We start from the raw sequence: 12,065 nt of genomic DNA on the forward strand, positions 1-12,065 counted from the left end.
GCGGCCAGCAAAGCAGTCACATGACCTCCCCGGCTGAAGTCAGAGGGACATCTTGCCCCCCCCACTGTTGCTGTATATTGGAGTGGAAAAGTGGCAGGGAATCACGTGACCGGCCTGAAGATCTCTAAAAAACAGTATTTAGAGGCTTTGTTTTCCACAAATATGTACACTGTGTGTTAATACTGCATAAAAGAGGTGCTGGCAGTGATAATTTTTTAAGAAGGTTACAAACACTTTAAAGTGGAGAGACCCACATCCACCCACGCTATCACTTTGGTTTTCCAAAGTTGAAAATATTAATGACATGCTTTTAACTGCTTGCCGACCAGCCGCCGTCATTAAACTGCAGCAGGTTGGCATAGCTGCACGAATCGCCATAGGTGTACGTCGGCTGCTCTAAGGGCTCTAGGGGGTGCGCTCCCCAGCGCCATGACACTGGAGCCGATGCTTGTGGCCTGCAGCCATGATATCCGCCGGCCACCCATGAACGCTCCTCAGAGATCCAGAAAGGGGATCTGTAAATGTAAACAGACAGATCCCCGTTCTGTCAGGGAAGTAGAGGGAGATCTGCTGTTCCTAGTGATCAGGAACAGCGATAGTTTCATAGTTAGTTAGGTTGAATAAAGATACCAGTCCATCCAGTTCAACCTGAGTGAGTGTCTACAATTGTCCCTATCCTTGTACACTCACATTGTTCCCTACCCTCAAGGAGCACACAATCCAAGGTCCCCATTCATATACTAGGGCCAATTTTGGACAGAAGCCAATTAACCTACCTGCATGTCTTTGGAGTGTGGGAGGAAGCCGGAGTACCCAGAGGAAACCCACGCAGGCACAGGGAGAACATGCAAACTTCAGGCAGGTAGTGTCGTGGTTGAGATTTGAACCAGCAACCCTTCTTACTGCTAGGTGAGAGTGCTAACCACTACACGACTGTGCTGCCAAATGTGATCTCTCTCTACTCCCTGTCAGTACACTCCCCCCACAGTCAGAAACACCTCCCTAGGGAACACTTAACCCCTTGGTCGCAGTCCCACTAAAAAATTAAAAAATAATAATAAAAATGCCATAAATATATGCCCTATTTTGTAGACGCTATAACTTTTGCGCAAACCAATCAGTTTACACTTATTGTGATTTTGTTTACCAAAAATATGTGGAAAAATACATATTGGCCTAAACTGATAAAGAATTTTGTTTTATTTTTTATTTATTTTTTGGATATTTATAGCAAAAAGTAAAAAATATATATATATTTTTTAAATTGTCGCTCTTTTTTTGTTTATAGTGCAAAAAAAAAACCCCAAAAAAGGTGCAGAGGTGAAAAAATACCACCAAAAGAAAGCTCTATTTGTGGGGGGAAAAAAGGACATACATTTTGTTTGTGTACAATGTCACATGACTGCGCAATTGTCAGTTAAAGCGATGCAGTACCATATTGCAAAAAATGGCCTGGTCATCTATGGGGTAAATCCTTTGAGTCATTAAGTGGTTAAATACTCAGATGAGGGAAAAACATTACTCGTAACTAGCAATTAATTTATGACATTCTAGTTGCTCACTAATTTCTTGTCCCTTACCCCCTATTTCCTATCCTACATCCCCCTTTTCCCTTTGTTTTCTTTATTTACACATTTTAAGAATAAATATATGGGAAGTGAATTTGGTTTTTCCTTTCTATTTCTTCCAACTTATTCCTGATTTTACACTTTATGTTTATTTGTTTATTTATTTATTATTTGTGACATTTGAACTTTATTGTTCATTATTCATTTGTTTTCCATTTACTGATACTGTGTACATTGTATTTATATAAGTACCGCATTTTATTGTCAAACCTGAATTCTTTACTTGAATAAAGAATATACAAAAAAGATATATATATATATATATATATATATATATATATATATATATATATATATATATGCTTTTTATAGATTAGAGATGTATATATTTTAGAGTAACAACAAAGGTTTGTGCTTTGATTGCTTTTTAGGGTGTGCCAAACATGCTCTGGCCTCCCCATACTTTAAAAATAATACTTGTTGGTCCCCACGAGTCTGAACAACTTAAGGCCAATCTCTTTGTTCCCATTTACCTCCAAATATCTAGAATAGCTCCTCACTGACAACAGCTACTCCATAGTCAAAATCGTAAGCTGGCCAGTTAAGTTCTTACATTTTTTTTTTTCATTCAGCCAGAGGATTCCTCTATTCACACTTACAAGGTTAGAGGAATCCTCTCTGCCAGGACATTGTATTATGAAAGCAGGACCCGTTGACAGCCACTGAGTGACAAACATTTTCAAGCCTGTCCCTTCGACAGAAGTCGATCAGTCAAACCAGCTGAATTTTGATCAGTCTTTCTGCTGCCTTTCTTACAGTTGACCAACCACTTCTCAAAAAACTTTTCTCCCTTGCCCTCAAGACTCTACTCTTTTCTGATTCTCCTCTTACCTATCCCAATGCATCTTCAATGTCACCTACAACTGTCAGAAACCATGAAATCAGACCGAGACAGAAGTACAGTTAAATCTCACTTGTTTAATAATAAAAGTAAAAAGAACAAACTGGAAAGTTCAGTAACTGGAAACGTCTATGGAAATCACGGAGGAGGACAAGGGCATGTACATCTGAGGATGAGACCCAAGAGCATTCCTCTGGACCGTACCCTTTCCAATGTACCAGGTACTGTATGTGCCCATAGAACCTATGGGAGTCAACAATGGACTGTACTTCATACTCCTCATGGTTCTCAACCTGTACAGGGTGAGGACGTGGCACCGAGGTGATAAAATGGTTGCAGACCAAAGGTTTTAATAAGGAGACATGAAATACAATCGAAATACACATATTAGAAGGAAAGTCTAATGCATAAGCCACTGGGTTAATCCTGCGAACAATACGGAAAGGCCCAATAAAATTTAGGTGCGAACTTCAGGGAGGGAACACAAAGTTGGAGGTTGTGAGATGACAGCCAGACCCTTTCCCCGACCTGGTAGGAAGGTGCAGGCAGGCGTAGAGGAGATGCTCCTCTAACGCAGGAATACTCTGCAGAACAAACAAGTTAACATGGAAGGTTGGAAAGCATAATTTGCCATAAACGGGGACAATTGGGAAGCAGAATTCAAGGCACTGTTGTGAGCAAACTCTGCCCACAGTAATAGGTCTGACCAGTTTTTATAATGGTCAGAAATATAGCAACGTAGGAATTGCTCTAAGGACTGACTGGCTCATTCTGCGGCCCCATTAGTCTGCGGGTGATACACAGAGGAGAAAGCAAGCTGAATTCCCAACTATACACAAAAGGCTCGCCAGAACCAGGACACAAACTGACTACCCCTATCTGAGACAATCACCTTGGGTAGCCCATGTAAGCAATATATCTTCCAAGCAAAAATTTAAGCCAGTTCCTTAGAAGTGGGCAACTTATGTGAAATAAAATTACACATCTTTGAGAACCGGCCAACCACCACAAGGATAACAGTGTTGCCTTGGGAGTTGGATAACTCCACAATGAAAACCATAGACAGGTGGGTCTAGGGCCTCTCTCCATTGGGTATGGGTTGTAGGACGCCCACTGGAAGGTGTCGTCGAGTCTTACTCTGAGCACACATGGAACAGGCAGCTACGAAGGCAGTTACACCAGAACGTAGACTAGGCCACCAGAATTGTTGTGAAATGGCCCAAACGAGTTGATTTTTCCCAGGGTGGCCAGCTGCCTTGGGAGAATGTTAAGTCTGAAGCACGGCAGTATGGAGAATTGGAGACTCTCTGGGACAAAGCAGCAGTCACAAGGTTTCTCATGAGGAGCATGGACCTGAGCAGCAAGAATTTTGTCACCCAAAGGAGAAGTGAGACTGGTGCAAATTGTAGCCAGAATGCGATCAGGAGGAATCACAGGAACCAGAACTGACTCCAACTTGGGAGAAGAGGAAAATTGGCGCAACAAGGTGTCAGCCCTTACATTCTTAGTACCAGGTAAGAATGAAACAATGTAATCAAAACTTGACAAGAAAAGAGCCCATCCTACCCTTCTGGGCGTTTAGCCTCAGACAAGAATGTGAGATTGTTATGGTCAGTAAGAATGAGAATTGCCACAGTGGTACCTTCGAGGAGCTGTCTCCATTTTTTCAGTCGCCAATCTCGTAATTGCACTCCTCAGGTGACAATTTCTTGGAAAAGTAGCCACAAGGATGCATAGCGCCCTCAGAGGTAGGACTTTGAGACAGGAAGGCACAAACACCAGTCTCAGAAGCATCAACCTCAAGGATAAAAGGTAATGTAGGATCAGGATGTGCCAACTTTGGAGCAGAAACAAAGGCAGCCTTGAGACTCTCAAAGGCCTTAATGGACTGCAAAGATCAACTCTGTGGCTTGACCAGAGAGGAGACGTTACGAATAAACTTCCAATAATAGTTGGCAAAGCTCAGGAAACACATCAGAGGACATAAACCTACCGGTCGGGGCCACTGTAGGACTACAGAAAGTTTCTCTGGGTCCATCGAAAATGCAGCAGTGGATTTTTTTTTTCTTTTAGATTGTAGCTCAGGAATTGAACCTGTTTACGATGGAACTCACACTTCTCCAGTTTTACAATAGAGATTGTTCTCTCGTAGTTTCTGAAGCACACAACAGATATCTGTGTGGTGGCTCTCCAGGGATTTGGAAAATAGGAGGATATCATTGAGATAAACCACCACACATAACTGCAACAAATCTCGGGGGACATCATTAATAAATTCTTGGAAAACTGCCAGGGCGTTACAAAGGCCAAAAGGCATTATGAGGTACTCATAATGGCCTGTTCTGGTATTAAATGCAGTTTTCCACTCGTTGCCCTCCTTAATCCTCACGAGATTGTATGCCCCTCTCAAATCAAGCTTCGTGAAAACTATTGTTCCCTTGAGGCGGTCAAATAAATCTGTAATTAATGGAATTGTATAGGCATTCTTAATCGTGCAATGATTGAGACCCCTATAATCAATATAAGGTCTCAGTTCACCACTCCTCTTCTTCACAAAGAAGAAACCAGCACCAGCAGGACAGGTAGATTTGCGAGTGAAACCTTGAGAAAGTGCGTCTGCAACATACTCCTCCATAGCCTTATCCTCCAAGACTGACAAAGGGTAAACCCGGCCATGAGGGGGTATGGCACCAGGTTTAAGGTCAATTGCACAATCATACGGCTGGTGTGGAGGAAAACTACCAGCTTCACCTTTGTCAAAGTAATCCCTAAAATCGCGGTAGTCCTCCGGCAGGGAGGAGAGCGAAGAGGTGCACAGCACCTTGGCTACCTTCTGGAAGCATGTTTCACTGCACTGTGGTGACTAGGACAGAACCTCAGCATGGAGCCAATCAAAAGAGGGGTTGTGCCTCTGTAACCAAGGATAACCCATAACCAGCGGAAACTTAGGTGAGGAAATAACTTGAAATTGGATTATCTCATGGTGAAGAGCCCCTACGACCATGGACAACGGAATCGTCTCATGAGTCACATGGGCAGACTGTAAAGGTCTCCCGTCAAGAGCCTCAATGGCAAGTGGAGTGTCACGCAGCTGCAGTGGATTTGAGTGCTTCAATATAAAGGCAGCATCAATGAACAGGCCTGCAGCCCCAGTGTCGATTAGAGCCTGTATCTCAACAGATGACTCAGCCCAAGAAAGGGTGACCGAAACCAGGGGCTTATCCTTCTGGATAACTGGGAATGAAACAATGCCACCTAAGGTCTGTCCCTGAGCGCAAGGTTCGAGCGCCCCCTGAACAGGTAGGACAGGACTTCAAAAAGTGACCTGCCAAGCCACAATAAAGGCACAATCTCTCCCTCCTCCTAAAGGCTCTCTCATCTGCAGAGAGACATGTGAAACCCAAGTGCATGGGTTCACCTTCACCTGCCCGACTCGGTACCAGGAGGCATGGGAGGTGAGGGAGGCATAGGTGGGACTGCTTGGAGACAAACATACAGGAAGCTTCCGCAAGCGCTCCTTAAAAGAGTGTCTTTCTCTGAGTCTGGAGTCAATGAGGGTGGCAAATGTGATCAACTGCTCCAGCTCAGTGGGTATATCTTGGGCTGTTATCTCATCCTTGATGGTATCTGAGAGACCATGAGAAAAAGCAGCCACAAGGGCCTCATTGATCCACGCAAACTCTGCTGCCAGAGTACAGAATTCAGTGGCGTGGTCGGCAACAGTTCTCGTTCGATGGACATGAGGCACTTGACAGCAGAAGCGGAGCATGCGGGAATGTCAAATACCCATTTAAACAAAGCCACAAACTCAGAGTAACTCAAGACAACAGGTTTTTGCATCTCCCATAGAGGGTTTGCCCAGGCCAAGGCTCTCTCAGAAAGCAAAGATATCACAAAACCTACTGGAGCAGCGGCAGGGTCGGCCTGCAACATAGGTTGTATTGGGGCGGCCACAGTGGGAGGTTCCAGGTGAGCCATGTTACTCAGGAGCCTTTGTAACGCCATGGCGAACTGATCCATGTGGTGATCCAGTTCATCCAATCTGGAAAAAATATTACCAACAAGTGGATTGACTGCATCTTCTGAATTCATGGCCTTCGCCTACTGTCAGAAACCATGAAATCAGACCGAGACAGAAGTACAGTTAAATCACACTTGTTTGATAATAAAAGTAAAAAGAACAAACATAGTCAAAACATAGCCAAAGTTCAGTAACCGGAACAGATAGTCAGCCAAGCCAGGAGTCAGGGATCAAAGTAATGGAACAGCAAGCAGGATCTGGAGCCAGAAGGAATGTCAGCAAAGCCAGTCTTTAAACAGGAACGCAGATTTCTTGTGATGTGACCAAGGTGAAGGCAGAGCTCCTCTGAACTGAATGGCTTAAGTAGGCAGGACTGACGAGCAGGATCATCAACAGCTGAGTAAATGTGGAGAGAGATGGGAGCTGGCAATTAGACGACAGCTGAGCGGCCAGCACAGAGAAGGAAAGGCTGGGCCCAGCCCTGACAACAACACTATCTCCTCCTCTCTTCCTCCTCTTTCTCTAGGGGTCCTCTAAGGCTTTGTCCTCAGACCCCTCCTGATCTCTATCTAATCTATATCTACTCTGTGGGTCAGTTGATAACTTCACTTGGATTCCCATACGATTTCTATGCTCACAACATCCAAATCTATTGGTTTACTCTTCAGCTCACCCCTTCAGTCTCTTTATGCATCACAAATTTACTAACTGACATATCAGTATGGATGTCACACCACTTCTTCAAACTCAGTCTTTCCCTACTCTGACTTTTCCATCCAGATCAATAGCACAACTACGAGTTCCTCACGTAAGTGTGCTAGGTGTAATCCTGGACTCTGACCTCTCCATCAAGCCCCACATCCTATCATTGTCCAAATATTGCTGCCTTCACCCCTGTAACATTTCCAAAATGTGCCCCTTCTTAACAATTGGCAACACAAAGTTACTAATTCACTCTACTGCCATCTCTCTCCTCAACCTTTGCAACTTCCTCCATATTGGCCTACCTTTATATATGCTATCCTCCCTTCAGTCTATCATGAATGCTGCCACCAGACTTATCCACCTTACCAACTGTTCTGTGGCCATTGACTCTCTTTGCCAATTCTGAATGTTTGTTCAAAGCCACCACTAACCTGTCTCCAGTTGGTTCACCAACCTTTTGCACAATATAACCCAAACTGTCCTCTTTGTTCTTCCCACTCTCTACCGTTCTTGTCAACTCCGCTTATGCTCCAGGGTTTCTTTAGAAATGCTCCCTTCCTGTGGAACCCCCAACCCTAATTTGTCTGTCTCCTGCTCTGTCTGATTTTTAGGCAATCTCTGAAAACTCATCTCTTCAGGGAAGCCTATCCCACCTCCACCTGGAAACTGTAATTTTTCCATTAACTCATCCCTCACAGTTATTACGTTTTGTACCACTTGCCCCTCCCTTTTAGATTGTAGGCTTTAATGAGCCAAGCTCTCCTTACACTATTGTTTCTAATTGCAATGTAACTGTACTGTCTCCCTTTATTTTATAAAGGGCTGTGCAAACTGTTGGGTCTATATAAATCCTGTATTATATTAATAGCAATAATAATAATATTTTAAAAATACTTGATAATGTCTTAAATTGAGCCAGTACACATTTAATAAAGTAGTACCTGGTGTGTAGTAGAAATAGAAAAAAATGGTATATGCTTAAACCCTTCAACACTCTAACCAAAACTAAACATTATTTTGGCTGGAGGTGGACCCTAAAGTATTATAAATCCATCAATGTATCAACATAAAATCCAAAATAACTAAAAAGCAGAATAGCAGCTATAATAAATCTTGCATGGCTTTGCTGTTATATAAACGACTCCGTGAATGTTTTCCTCTATATGATGGTGTATTGTGAACCTGCACCAATAATCTTAATCTTAAAAAGGAAAGAAAAGTGTTATATCTTACTATAAAAGTAGCCGATAATCTGAAGAATCAGGTATACAATCAAGGACAGGTGAAGGTAAAGCTTAGCACCTATATTGCCCAAACAAAAATGGTAATTAAGTTGGTATCTCTATAAATAAAAAGGTAATATATCAAACTATCGCAGTAGATGACCATATAAAAGACTAAAACAAATTCTAGCACCTCTAGCACTCGACACATGAGTGTATTATAACACAAACCATATAACTATGCAGGTGAATTAATTCAAACGTTCCATAACAGTAAGATAAGATACTAAAAGAAAAAATATTCGATCATTGGACGTCTAGGACTGAGAGCCCTGGGGAACATGCAGGCTGCCACAGAACACGGTGACATTGGCCCTTGTGTATGAAATTGTCTAAAGGAAATTAGTGCTCTGCTCATAGCAACTCATACACTTGTGTCTTTCAGCACTATGAATTAGCAGTTCTTGTAGACATAGTTCTACATGGGGGTCTGACAGAGAGGCACCTTGGAATCTAGACAGATAGGGGTAAGCAGGGGTGTATAACACATACCAGTTACTGCCTTTGAAATAGAAGGAATATAATTGTAATGGACTGAATAATGATACTTCAGAAATGATGCAGGCATCCACTAAATTGCTACAAATACAAATGCATTAGCTCTATAGAATTCGTATACAATTTGTTTATGCTAGTTAGTCAATGATTAAGTATGTAATGGTTCCTAACAACACTGTTCGCTCTAACAGATTTTTCTATGAATGAATTTGTGTTATATTACTCAGAAAACATGGCCAAAATTAAAAAGAAACACTGTGCTGGGTGACTTTCACCCATTATGCTGCGTTATGTAGGCTGAGATTGCCATGTTGTATTTAAGTTAGGCATCTGAACTGAATGTTAAAATGATGTAGATGCAAAGTGCAGTGACTTGCTGCAATGACAGCATACTAAACGTGTGACAAAGAATTACACCAAATAGATGAGTTGCGCTATTGTTGGTCTATGTAGAAATGTTGCTGTGCTGTATTGTTGTTATCCAGGCTCAGTCTGGGCCTCTCCTTAGACTCGGACATAGTAAGACAACCGCTGCAGCCACTGCCAGAAGGAAGAGGGGATTCCACAGAGCAGCCTGGAAAAGAGAAAGAAAGGGATGTAAGGAAAACACAGCCATGCCATTAGGGGCATTTATTACATTTGTTAAATGATGGTGGACATTTCCTAATTCGATCATTTTAACTATCTCCACTTTGACACTTATGCTTCTATCCACCACTTTTAATGGCAATACACTTTATGTGTACAGCATATTTCTAAAATGGCTAATGGCTGAATTGCTGATCATTTTCAGCTATACACCCATTGGAAGATTCTTTGCATTTACAAAGCTTCGCTGTGCAGACTTGTTAATGCATTTAACCCAGACTAAAGCCTGGCAAACACTGATGCCGCGTACACACGATCAGACTATCCGGCGGACGTTGTCTGGCGGACAAACCGCCAGATAGACTTTCCGAACGAGCGGACCTGCCCGACTGAGTCCGCCGGACTATGGCGGGAGTCCGCCGTACTTTTGAAATGAACGGACTTGCCCACACATGGAGGAAAGTCCGTTCATTTTGGACGCAGCTCCAGGTAGCCGGGACTAGCGCAGGAGGTCAATGTCGCCGCCTTCGGCGGCGAGATTGACACATCGCTGGCCCTGTCACCTGGTATGGACTTAAAGGGGAAGCCCTACGCCGAAAAAACAGAGTGGGGGTCCCCCAGATCCATATCAGACCCTTATCCGAGCACGCTACCCGGCCAGTCAGGAAAGGGGGCGGGGATGAGCGAGCGGCCCCCCTCCTGAGCTGTACCAGCCCGCGTGCCCTCAACATGGGGGGGTGCTTTGGGGAAAGGGGGGCCGCACGGGCGGGGGCTTATCGGAATCCGGGAGCCCCCTTTAATAAGGGGGCACCTATGTGAATGAGTATGGGGTACAACGTGCCCCTACCCATTCACCTGTGAAAAAAATGTAAATAAAACACAACACACAAGAGTTAGAAATAATTTATTGCACAGCTCCGGGGGTCTTCTTCCGGCTTCGGGGGTCTTCTCACCAGACTCCTCTGCTATCTTATGCTAGCTCTTTTATTAGCAGAGAAGCCAGGCTTTCTTTTTCGTCGCCGCCCGGGGGTCTTCTTCCGACTTGTCTTGTCCCCCTCTTCGGTTCTTCTTGCCGGGCCTCCGTGCCTTCTTCCAGCTCTTTTACAAGTGGTGGCCCGGTCTTCTATCGCCGCCGCCACCTTCTCTTCTTCTTGTTCTTCTTCCTTGAGATGTTGACTCGTCGCTCTCTCTGGCCGCATTGACAGGGACGCGGTGCACGGCGTCTTATATAGAGATATCACAGGGTGATTTCCCCGCCCCTTATGATGTCACAGTCCCAGAGGATGCTGGGAATAAATTATTTTAACCCTTGTGTGTTGTGTTTATTTTACATTTTTCTCACAGGTGAATGGGTAGGGGTACATTGTACCCCATACTCATTTACATAGGGTGGGGGGCCGGTATCTGGGGGCCCCCTTTATTAAAGGGGGCTCCCGGATTCTGATAAGTCCCCCGCCTGTAGACCCCGACAACCAACGGCCAGGGTTGTCAGGAAGAGGCTCTTGTCCTCATCAACATGGGGACAAGGTGCTTTGGGGTGGGGGGGCGCGCGGCCCCCTTTCCCCAAAGCACCCCCCATGTTGAGGGCACGTAGCCTTGTACGGCTCAGGGGGGGTGCTCGCTCCTCCCCACCCCCTTTCCTGACATACACACGGGCCGAATGAGGTTTTTTTTTTGAACCGCCGAATGTCTCCTGTTATTCAACCCATGTGTACTAGGCATCAGTCTTTTCTGCTCCCTTTGCCCAATATCCAGATTTCCCATTCTTCAGGAGGAAAATCAGGCTCAGTAACAATTGCTGTATTTATAGTATAGCATGCAACACTTTCATTGATCTTAACTATTTTTTTAAGTACTCTATGTTGTATATATGAAAACTAACACTTTTTTCTTTTTAATTTTGGGTAGAGTAGGGAATGGTTTGATCTCCAGTCACATTTTTTTTTTTATGCCATCTGTTTCCCACTGGGGAGATTTGCCTTCACCTTCACCTGCAGACACAGGAATTGAGAGGAAATTTCTCCAAGGGGAAGAACATAGATATTTGTCATTGGAACAAGTGTCCCTATTGAAAGATTTTCCACTCTTCCTGTTCTAGTGACAACTCAAACTCATTGACAGTAATAGTGACATTGGTAATCAGGACAGTTAGAAAGAGTAAATTTCTGTAACACAGATGCAGACAACAATAAAGAAAAAACTAATGGCAGTTGTAACCCTTCAAAATGTAAAATGGCTTCAGATAACATTTAAGCATTTACTGTTTTCAAATAACAAATCTTCAGTGTAAGCAATGATTTCATATGGACACCCACCAAACTCCTACAGATAGGTCTAAGCATTCATAAACATCAACCTGTATGGTCAGGTTTAAAAAAAAATAGCAGCTAGTGCAAACAAATCTATGAAACCTTTTTTCTGATCTTCTTGTGTCTCTTTAAATTGATCCAAAAAAGATAAAGCCCATCTCCAGCAAAAACATGTGCTTTTAAGTCTGTATA

The 12,065-nt window shown here is 43.6% G+C and overlaps 1 protein-coding gene across 3 annotated transcripts in view; it reads right to left on the reverse strand.

Annotated features, from left to right (window-relative positions):
• Positions 1 to 1,935: 1,935 nt before the first annotated feature.
• The window catches only part of CCDC136 (coiled-coil domain containing 136), a 153,166-nt gene continuing 143,036 nt past the window's right edge, over positions 1,936 to 12,065 (reverse strand). For all 3 annotated transcript variants that reach the window (XM_077472990.1, XM_077472991.1, XM_077472989.1), the window contains one exon: positions 1,936 to 9,550. In XM_077472990.1, coding sequence (XP_077329116.1) covers positions 9,464 to 9,550 — 87 coding nt within the window. In that variant the 3' untranslated portion in view covers positions 1,936 to 9,463. The remainder of the gene's footprint in view (positions 9,551 to 12,065) is intronic.

The sequence above is a fragment of the Lithobates pipiens genome, unplaced genomic scaffold (genome assembly GCF_037356315.1).
Source record: "Lithobates pipiens isolate NorthernLeopardFrog02 unplaced genomic scaffold, aLitPip1_a1.2 Scaffold_8, whole genome shotgun sequence".
Taxonomy (NCBI): domain Eukaryota; kingdom Metazoa; phylum Chordata; class Amphibia; order Anura; family Ranidae; genus Lithobates; species Lithobates pipiens.